General features: G+C 37.6%; 1 protein-coding gene across 2 annotated transcripts; it reads right to left on the reverse strand.

Moving 5' to 3' along the window:
- Positions 1 to 829: 829 nt before the first annotated feature.
- On the reverse strand, positions 830 to 11,336 carry lin28aa (lin-28 homolog Aa). Of its 2 annotated transcripts, none has more exons than XM_066682234.1 (4): positions 11,051 to 11,336; positions 9,803 to 9,978; positions 5,744 to 5,928; positions 830 to 3,729 (listed from the first exon to the last, which is right to left on the reverse strand). In XM_066682234.1, exons 1-4 carry the CDS (start codon positions 11,058 to 11,060, stop codon positions 3,510 to 3,512), a joined length of 591 nt encoding a protein of 196 aa, XP_066538331.1. In that variant the 5' UTR covers positions 11,061 to 11,336; the 3' UTR covers positions 830 to 3,509. The 2 variants fall into 2 exon arrangements, with proteins under 2 accessions (XP_066538331.1, XP_066538330.1); XM_066682233.1 differs by lacking the exon at positions 11,051 to 11,336 and adding an exon at positions 10,713 to 10,883 and having other exon boundaries at positions 831 to 3,729.
- Positions 11,337 to 11,656: the final 320 nt, after the last annotated feature.

Below are 11,656 nucleotides of genomic sequence, written 5' to 3' on the forward strand. Positions count from 1 at the left end.
CCTAATAGTGTACCTGGTATTTCTTTTCTAAAATCTGGTGTCATGGTGGTAAAAAGAGGGGCATGATGGTGCAACAATCAGTCTCACTGCCTCACAACTCCTGGCCCTGAGACCCTGGTTTCAATTCTCATCTTTGGTCACTGTAAGGAGTTTGATATTATTTCATTCATTTATTTTTTTCTTCCTCCAGGTGATCTGGTTTCTTGTCACAGTCCAAATAATTGTTTGTTAGGTTGTTTGGCTGTGTGACTGTCCACTGGTTTTTTGTATAATGCACTGTTCGGGTAATGTGCTTGCCATAGAGCCAATGAATCTGGGAAGCCTCCAGACCCATGGCAAACATGATTAGGATGAAGCAGCTAAATTTAATGCTAAAAAAATCCCATTACAATTTGCAAGTATTTTAACAATAAAATATTTTTACATCTTTTTTTTTTATGGCTACCATCTACACTGAAGTAGATCCTGCTTGGAAAGCACTGTGGCCAATCCAGAAAACACATATGAATGAATGTTGTCTTCTAGTATTTGTTAGCAATGCTATCTTTTTAGCCCAAAACTAAAGAACCAATCTTTGGATATCAGACATCTTGATCGGATCACCTACAAGCGAGGTAAGAGTTAGATTAAGTTAATATCTTTTACCTGTTTACTGGCTATTAGTCAGTTTTATAACCCAGTGTGCTTTTTATGTTGATTTACTGTAGTAGTCTTCATTTCATTATACCTCAAAATGCAAAATACACAGGTTAATGTTTTCACAACAGTTTATTAAGCAAGTAGAGAATTTATTAATCAACACCTTTCCTGCAATGCATGCGTACCCATTTCTACGAGGTGAAAAAAAGAGGGTTTTCATCTCTTTAATTACAATTCAATAACATCCGATTTTCTAAACAATAAGAGTCAGTACATGCTCTTATGTAGTCAAGTATCATCACTCCAACTGCAAAAAAAAAAAAAAAAAAAACTACAAACACATTTAGTATGTAACCCTACTGTTACATGTTGGATGTCTTATGTTTGATGAGGATGGAAAGCTCTGATTATTATCATTGTTTTTTACCTGAGTATTTTAAGACAAATCTTTAAAAATTTTAAATTAGAAACAAAAATATGTTATCAAATTTTCTTTGTGAAAACAAAAATACTTACAACTTTTGCAATATTTAAGGATAACACCATGTGATAAAAAAATGATTATAACACAAATACATATGATTAAAGCAATACAAAAAAAATTATATAAGTATATAGTTCACGTTTGCTTATGCCGTAATATTTGCTGACATCTGGTTAAATAACATTCTGATTGTTTAATGTGGTAAAAATTAAGAAAACCTAGCATTTATTTAAATTAAAGCCCTAGTATATGACAGGCAGACCATTGAAAATGTATTTATTACAGAACTAGACAGTATTTGACCATTGGCTAAACAATGAAATGTTATTGCTGGTCAGGAAAATGTCAGGTTCTTAGCCATTTTTATCCAAATAAAAAAAACAGTATACATATCAAACAAGAAGAAAATTCCTGTTTGATTATTGTTCAAACCCATGTGCAAATACATTTACAAAAATTACATGTTCGTAAATGTCTTCATGATTATTTTGTTGGCATATCACATCTTCAAATATAATATTTATCTGCAAAAGTTCTAAAACGGGAAAAAAAAGAATAAACATGGATTTCACAATCTAATAGCCCGAAAACTGTTTATGTTTGTAAATGGGGGATAATATTTGTAGTTTAGTAGTGAATGCTGTTTCCCCTCTCAGCCCGTCTATATTAATATATTTCTCCCTGAACTTATTTAAGACATGATAATCTGAAGTTTTCCCTGAGATTTTCAGATTCATGCTTCATTGACAATAAACAATTTTAGTTGACTTATATAAATGTTAATCAGTAATAACAGAACATTAACATGCCTTTCAGAAACCAAAACAGAAACAGGAAAATGGGGTGTAGAAAGACCATATTGAGGCAAAATAAATCTGCAGTATGATTAGTGCAGAGTTAGCATTGCAATGATTTGGCATAGATAAACTTTCCATTGCTCATTTACCCAACAAAGTGTGCATAGCGAAACCATCAAAACCTATAACAATGAATCAAAAACACAATTAGAAATTGATTATTAAATCATAAATAAGATGTAAAGAGGTGAGGTATATAATTAATACAACGCAAAAGGAAAGTCTTATGATAATGGCTACAAATAAATACTAGTGATGTAAAAAAGTTTTTAATAATACAAATTAAACTAAGATACACTGGAACATGCCAATTCCAATACAGGCCAACCTGCTGATGAGGACAGTCTACACCAATAGCAGGCTCCGTGTTCATGTTTACCTGAGAAGTTTAAGATAAATACTACATGTGATGAGATGAGGTATATGATTGAAATAATGCAAAGGGAAAGGTCTTTGTAAAGTAGCGGCAGGAATGGCTATAAATAAATACTAGTGTTTTTTGTTTTTTTTAAAAAAGGTTCTCATATAAGGTCTAGATATACAGTATATATAAAATGTGTAAGAAGTTTTGCCAGCTTCTCCTGTAAAACGGGAGTAAAAGGCTATCAAGTTTGCTAGGTCTACGTGCACCTCCTCTTCTTTAAGAAGCCTGGCAACTGGGGAATGGAGGCAATATCTAGTCAAAAACTTAGAAATGGACTTCAACTTAATTAACAATTTCACACCAAAAAAATAATAATAAAAAAAACATGAAGGCAAATAATTTGTCAAAAGGCAATTAGGCTATAGCACACATGAATACAGATACACAACTGCTGATACATAGCTGTTACAATCAAGTCAAAACATTGATTGCAAACTGTATTCTAAAAACGAAACTTGATCTGATTAATCCCTAAAACTGTGACATCCTCTCAAAGTAAACACACATCTATTGTCCACTGAACAGTGATAATGTAATCTATAAATTAACTGGGATAAATGATACAAGAACCATTGGCTGGCAAACCATAAGCCATGGCTTTAACATTCATTTGGCCCCAGGTGATCAGGTCAACCGATTGCAAAAACCCCCCAACTTTATTCTAAAGACATTCCACCCCCTCCCCGGATTCTAAAACTCCCTGAAAAACACAGAGGAACATTCTTCACAGAGGAGTGTCTCCACCACCTCTGCTCTTGTCGGACATTGAGATGTAACACCCAGGAATATACTTCTCATTATGGATGACACTATCACTGCATATAAAAAATTACATAAAGTTAGTGAGTGTAGTTGAGTAGTGGGTAATCAGTCATACATTTTTGTGGAAAAGCCTACAGTTCCTGAGTACAAAGTTAATCTATTCCTGGGTGTTACACCATTTAAGACAAAAAAAATGATACATTCTTTTTCTGTTTATCTTCTATATACCTGAGGTAGTTCCATGAGCAGCATTGATAGGAACATATATTCATTCGTCTTCCCAGTATAATGGTATGATTGGCTTGTGAGCTACATCCCGTCCCCCTTTGTGCGCTTTGCTGTCTCAGTTGGTGGTATCTGTGGTTGCAGGGACATGGCTCTGCTCCTCTTCCAACTCCTTCAGAGGGGATGGCTTTCCCTGAGAGCCTGATGAAGACTGTTGTGCTTTGATTGGGCAGTTGGCGACCATGTGTGCGATGCTCTGGCAGAAGTGGCACTTTTTTGGCTGAGGAGGCAATTTACACTCCTTTGCATGATGGTCCAAACCTCCACAATTGTAGCACCTGGGAAAGAGAGATGAATGAAATTGAATGAAAACTTCCAGGCACATTGGCTGTTTGTGTATAAGCGTGGATCCCCGTGAGACAAAAGGTGTGACATATTGCATTATTAACTCAACTCCACAAGAGGGCAATAACACTATTAGCCTGTGGGCAAAACACATCTGGTCAATATCCATGTTGTCTAATAAATAAATCTGATATAGCTTTATTGTGAAGACGAGTTTGAATTTTAGCTTAGTTACTAATGTCAAAATCATATTCCCTGAATGACTGTTAGCAGTTTATAGCAATGATATCAACACTGGAGAAGGTTTCTTTAAAAAGTTTTAGACCTGAACGACAGATGGCTTGTGGGCAGACTGTCATGGCTACATTAATGTCCAAGCAGATGAGGTTGTGTGTGGACACTGGGGGAACTCTGATTATACTGCTGGTGGTTTATAGGGGCTGAACTGGGGCGGTGTCCACATGCGTCCACCATCACAGCAGCTTGGGGCGTGGATCAATCACAGAGAGCGCGTGGAGAAAGGCTATGGAACCCTTTGTCAGAAAAAGCTGCAGTGTCGACCTACGAACTATGACCTCTTGCTCCTTCAACACCCAAACCCCTCCCCAATACCTAAACGTATGCGGTTTCCATAGCAACAATGACCCCTGACCCCTCTTGGGCACCTACATCTGTTATCAATTAAATGAGTCGCAGTATTTTTCTCCCTCTTTGCATCCTAGAGTTTGAATAGCAGCCCACAGCAAGCCTGATAAATTCTGAAAGAATAGATAAAAAGGATAAAGGGAGAGAAGGAATTATGATTGTGTGTGTATATATACAAATGTGTATAAACTCTAGTGTTTGTGCCTAGTTCTCAAAATGGATATTAATATCATCTTTACACCTTTTTTATCTATGATTTTAATCATAAAATATGTAACGTATTAGGCAATTTAAATACTACTACTACTACTAATTATAATACATTTTATTTATAAAAGTGCTTTTCAAGGACCAACAATATTAAAACATAGAAAAAAAATACTAAACATATAAACAAAACAGATGTAGAAGATGCAGAATTGTCTTTGAGATGGATGAATAACCATGTTAGGCAGCTGCAACACCTCTTAAAGGGCCAGTGTGTTCAGGGCAGTTTTATCGAACATAGGCCTCCTGGGACTCTTTGAAGCTGTAACGATTCCTTTTCAAACTCTGTCAGCACTTTGTCCTTCACCCTAACCAGAACTGACTGACCATCAGGCCACCTGATACACTTCTAACGTTTATCAGTATTGATAACTAGGAGATCTCCACACCAGCAGCCTCAAAGTTCTAGCTCTGTGGCCTAGAAATAAATGTATGTGCCTTTATGAGAAAAAAAAAACAAAACAAATATACTTTTATCAATGTCATAGTATGAAAAAAAAAAAAAAAAACAATCTTTGTCTTCCTTTCTGTTAGAAGTTTACAAAATCTATATCTCTAGAGAAATGGATTAGTATATAGACATTATACCATAACCACTACTAAAACTAAACACTGACATTCTAAACAAAAGCAGCTCTTGGATACAAAGCACTTCCTATGTCCTAATTTTCAAAAGACAGCCACAGAGATGGGGGGATGGAAATTAGGGCATATCTATTGAATATAAATGCACTAGTGGCCAGAAATTTTAAACAGTTATTGATCCAGGTCACATGTCAAGCCAGTCCCTGTGACCCTAGCCATGACCAGAGGTGGGGATGGGGTGGATGGGGGCACAGAGGTGACCAAACCACATTACACATAAGATTAAAAAAAGAGGCTAAAATCTCAGGTCATGCTATAGTAAAACATGTAGATAAGCAAAGAGGAGAATGAGATGATTACCTCATGGTAACCTGGTAACAAAGAAATGACATGTAATAAGACGCCACTGTAATGAAATATGAATGTATCATTTAGCATAAAGGCAGAGCCTATTCTTAGGACAGAACCCCCTGGTCATGATGAAAATGCAGTTCATGTTAAGATGCTCACCTGTCTCCTTTGGATCGCCGTTTCTGGGTGCTCTTGCCTTTGGGTCTCTTCTCGCTGCCCACACAATGGACTCCTCCTGGCCCTGTCACCTTTACAGACTCCAGGCCCTTGGAGGATTTCTTGAAGGTGAATTCTACAGCCTCGCCTTCCTTCAGACTTCGAAAACCATCCATGTGCAGTTTACTCTGAGACAAAAGAAACCACATTAATCATGGTTATTGAGATGAGACAAGTAGCAATAGCATATGACCGAGTTGAGCCCATTTCTATAACACATAATGGACTTTCAATAATAATACCCACACTTCTGAATCAGGATTGATTTTGCTGCACAGGCACAATTCTTTTTGTTTTTGAATTGATAAAGTTCTACCTGATATTGCTACGCCTTTAAAATAACACATGTGGATAAATGTGCACTTAGTAGATCACTTTTATGCATCTGCATACGGCTAGCAACTTATGTGCATCGGTCCTCAGCCTAAAAGGTGATGCAGTGCTGTGCTTTGTAGAGCTAGTCAATCCTTATTTTTCAGTGTAAGCATTAATGTATCAGAGATAAAGATAAACCAGTGTGAATGAGAGCATTGTAAGGAAGGAAGGAAGATGGTGAAAAATATGTCTGAAGCCGGTGCCTCTTTTTTGCACAGTCTAAGGTACGCATTCCATACAGGAGTTGTAAACTCCCTCTCTCTGTCTCATGCACATACCCTCCCCCAAAACCACACACCGATCCCTTAATTCCTAACTCACTGACACACTGACCACTAGGGTGGATGCCTTGGTTGAGGTGGGGGTCCAGGGACATTCCTTAAATGGTTGTTCACCATGAAAGCATGCTGAGATGTTGAGGTGAATGAGAAGACATGCCACACACCCGATGATTCCACATACATACATGTATATATAAAAAGCCTTTGTGTATTAAAACTTGATGGCAAAGAACAAAGGTAACAGTTCAGCTGCAAAAAATAGAGCTCCTTGTGGTACAATTACTATCTGTGAATGAGTTAGATAATTAATGAAGGTGTGTGTATGTTTGTATATATGAACAAGTGAGTGACTGAGATACTGAGTCAGTGAGTGAGTTACAAGCCATTTCTATAAGGTACTTCACACCTAAAAAAAGGAGCCCAGGACAGTTAGATGTTTTATAGCCACTTCGTGCCATGGGTCAGGTCAATACTTCAACTGAACAAAGAGATCTTTCCATGGCTATAGACAACCTCTTCTGAAGTATATGTTTTAAGTCTCACTTTCTAAGTCTTAGGTTATTTATAGCACACCCAGTGAACACAATTCTCTGCAGCAGCAAAAGCCTGGCTATAATAACAATAATTAGAAATACAGGCAACAGTGCAGAAACTGTCTAAACATGTTAAGACAAATTTGTGTATTCTAAAGTATTTCGTAAATTTGTTGCTAGAGGCCCTACAGAGAATAAAAACTCGTTTCTGTTGAATGTAAATTCTTCTACTCATATCTATGCTATTTCAAATGCCCTACGAGTATGATTAACTTTGAGACAAAAAAAGTAATATGAATTTATACTGGCTTTGGTCAACATGATCAAGAACAGTAAAGAAAGGTACTGGTTTGCTCAGTGATAGCTGCCTGAAGTAAAATGGTGTAGTGCAGTTATGTTTTACAACAATATTTGGCAGATGCAGTGTCCCTTTTTTCAAGAAAATCCATTGTGTTTCCGTCACACTGACCGTTAACCCATTTCCCCTAACACACAAACCTCCCTTGCCAAAAGTCATAATTGAAGGACAGCCCCAAAAAAAAAGCAGATTCAAGTGAAAAACTGCAGCTGATGTTTCAATAGATTAACCCTTTCATAAAAGTATGTCTATTAAATCATCAAGGAATGGCTGGCCAGAAAATTCTTAAATTCCCTACTGCGCACATCAAAATAAAGATGCCGAATATACTTTGGCTGGTTGTTTTTAATAATGTATATTTTTATACCAAGTATTTATACCTAGAAATATTCATCAAATAAAAAAAAATATGTCAGGAGACATGTACTTTTAAGAGAGTGCATTTGTAGATATGACTAACTACACTGTTCTACTTTGACAGGAATATCTGTCCAATAAGAATATATTAAATCATTTTTTCAGTTCATTCACCTTTTTTTAGGCATCAATCCTATATTCAACACAAACATTTTAATCTTGCTCCTTTATTTTGTTTTGACAAGGTATGCCATTTAATATTCAGCACATCTAGGTATCAAAAAGTCTGTAAAGCCTTTTTAAGACAAAAATCCGAAGAAACCCATAAGCATGCTAGAGCACTTCGACTAGAAACGTTTTTGAGCAAATCCTAAACATAAGCTAGACAAGCCTTAGCCATTCAAGACACTTTTTAAAAAAAGTTTTTAAAAAAGATTAATGTGTGTCTAAGTCTACACGGGTCATACAGTCTACACCAACAGATCCTTTGAGAAACATGAGGGGAAGTAGAGGAAGACATCAGAAGATGAGAGGCTTAAAAGCACAATGGGAGGGATGGCTCCTCAGATAAAGCGGGGGTTGGTCACGGCTGAAGGGAGCGCTTTATTGGGATGCGTCCTTCTTTGTCCCCCTGCACAAAGGCCAGCGGACCCCAGCAGTTAATGTTCTCTGACATGCGGCTCCTGAGGCCCGCTACTACAGCTCCTGTGGGTCCAGCATGTGGACCACCCTTCTGCTGATGATGATCAGAGCATTGGCCTTGCCACCAAAACTACTGGCTGCCACTCAGTGAAATAATGTAACAGATTACAGAGATTTGGTACTTAAGATTAATTTAAATGTCTGATGTAAAATGTCAGTTTCAACTAACATTTTATACATTTTTCATACAGTTGGAAGAACCTTTCTTTGACACATTAAATAATCTTTGAACTGCAATTGCAAAGCTTTCCTGTAACTACATACGATGGACAGATTACAGTCCATTTTGTGCTGTAAAACTTTCCAAAGAACATTATAACTCAAAGTGCTTTTGAATGCTATTTTAAAAATATTCTCCATGTGCAAATGTTTTAGATACTTAAATTTTAAGTAAGCAAAAATAAAAATGAACTATAACTTAATACCTTTGAAAACTCTTCTGCTTATTAGAAAATGTTTCATTTCTAGTTTTGAGAGTATTGTGGATAATCGTGATATCACCTTAAAAATTGCAATAACTGATTATAAATTTTATAGAAAAGTTACAGTCAAGATATTTGCATATGGTGAACATGTTTGTTATTTTAAAATAAGCTCAGGATGAACATATAATCAAGGCCTTTAGCAGCCATGTTGGCTCCTTGTGTAATAGCTTCACAGCATGGGGTTTAGGAGAAATAAAACCAGAGTCTTCTGACGTACCTATCAGTTATTAGCATATCATTGCTTTGTTGATGGGGGTGGGGTGTTCTAAAGACCACAGATAGCCCTCAATGAGTTTATAACAGGAACCTGGGCAGGATGAAAAGGTGCACTAAATGTGAAACTGAACCATTGTATTACCTCTGAGTTGTAGTAGTGGAGTCTCACACTCGCATGGGAAATGGGAAAGATAAGGTAACCCCCCACTACAGTACCATGAGTGGGTCATTCAAGGACAAGCTGGTTTCACTGGCTTCATTTTGTGTTTCCTGGTCGTTTAAACTATTAGCACTATCTCAGTTTTATTTCCTTTACTTTTGCAGCTGTATATTGCAAGATAAAATAGGTTTTAAAAGTAGGTGTTTAGTCTCATTTAAAAGTTTGAGTTCTTTTAAATTTACAAACCAATAGTGCTAATCATTACATTGCCTTAATGTGTTCAATGCAGCAGTTTCAAACTTTTAAAGTAGAATAACCATCTATTATAAAGAGTGAAGTTGTGGGGTAAAAAGAATCATCATCTAATAGCTTAATGTAGAATCAGGGGCAAATAATTAAGGACAATTCGCATAGTATTATCACGCAACATAGCACAACGTTTTAAATGAATTTCAAAAGAGAATGTAGCGGAAGTGTTTCGGCGCTGGAATATAACGTGGGAGTGTGGCAGAGTGGGGTTTGGAGGGAAACACACCTGATGTACAAACACATCGACAGGAGCTTCTAGCGGCTCGCCCTCTCTGGTGTTCATGGACAGGAACCCGAACCCCATCCGCACATTGAACCACTTGCACACTCCAACGCCATGATAGGACTGAGAATCTTCCTCGGTGCTCTGTCCCTCCTCCTCCTCAGTTTTCGCGCAGCCTCCTGCAAAACAGGCGGGAGCCATTAACAAACCTCTAGATGGTAAAATAAGAGCACGCTACCTATTCCCAGTCCATCCTAACTCCATTAAGAAGAAAAAAAACGGTGCATGGAAACACTGAAGCAGATATAATCATTAACCCACCAACCGACCGTAATCCAAAATGAACGGCACTCTAGATTTTACTTCAGCTGAATTAATTATTCAAGTGGGAACAAGCAATTACAATTGTTTCATTCAACTCCAATAAATCGTTTGCACCAAACACAAATTAAAATGTTAGTTAAATGAAAAAAGCAACATTCCACAATAATTGTAAAACCTCTAAATATGTTTTAAATATGCCCTAAAAAGAGAATTCTATCAAACAAAAAGGTATCATAAAATTGGTTTCAAATTATTTCTCATTTATGAAGTTTTCATTTTTAAACGACTGGGTAAATAAAAGCGCCATTTTTAAACTATCCCCAAAACGCAGGTAATGTTCAGCCTTAAATCGACAACGCGTAGATTAATCAAAACAGAAGTTTGCTCGTGCACGTTAAATATAGTCCGCATGCAGGAAACTTTTTGTTCGAGGGCTTTTTCTTAATTTAACAATTTCAATAACATTAAACTCAACCGAAATAAAACATTTGGCCCCTCAGCTTTTCAGTATTCGTATAGTATTTCCCTGCTTAAGTATACAACACAGGTCGACACATGGCACGGATTATGCTGTATTTTGTTACTTCACCTTGAAAATCCTGGTGTGAAATGGAGCCCATCTTCAGGGAAATAAAATCCTTCGATTTTGTGCGTTTCCTCTCTTTACCAAACGTGGCCCTTATACTGACCCTCACTCCCTCTAACCCAATCCCGAAAAAACAAAGGCAGACTCGAGGCTATTCGACTCCAATCGTAAGAAAGTGGGAGGGTCAGGGGGAAAGATTTGGAGAAGAAACCCTAAAACCTGCCACAATGCGAGGAAACCCAACCCCCAGCCATCATCTCCCGCGGACTAACACCTTGAGAAAAGCTACCTCTGTGAAAGCCCCCATTACCCCCTCCTCTGTACTCCTCAAACACTCTTACCCTCTGCCATGGTTCTTCTCTTCTATGAGCTGGAGGGGTAGTGGCTCTTCACTCCGGGGGTCCTCACGGTTTGGGGGTGCCTGGTAGGACCCGTGCGGTTCTGATCGCCAGGTGAGTCCTCTGTGATTCTCAGAGTCTGTGGTCAATCTGAAGGTCTGTGTTCACTGTGCTCCGCATCTCCGACCCCCGTGTGTGTGTGTTTCGGGTCAAGTCCACGTGATTGGCCCCTTCCTCTGTGCTCCTGGTAAACAGCACATTCCGCAGGGAAATGGCCCCCGTTCTCTCTCTCTCTCTCTCTCTCTCTCTCTCTCTCTCTCTCTCTCTCTCTGCCTCTCCTCCAGCACCAACACGTATTCACTGATTCAAAGCTGTTAAATCATGATGTTGTGTGTGTTTATTTATTTAAATGGTCATAGCAAATTGCATCTTTAAAAGAACATTAAATCAGTTAATTATCATCAGTCTTATCTGTGTGTGCGTAACTTTGTTGTGCAACAGAAACCCATTATGATTTTTTTTCTCCACTGAGTAAACCATGTTCTGGATTCAAGAAATATTCTTTGAATCCAGGTGCAAATGTTGCTGATTTGAAGAAGATATTTAATT

Source organism: Hoplias malabaricus, chromosome 10 (assembly GCF_029633855.1).
Source record: "Hoplias malabaricus isolate fHopMal1 chromosome 10, fHopMal1.hap1, whole genome shotgun sequence".
NCBI classification, from domain to species: Eukaryota; Metazoa; Chordata; class Actinopteri; order Characiformes; family Erythrinidae; genus Hoplias; species Hoplias malabaricus.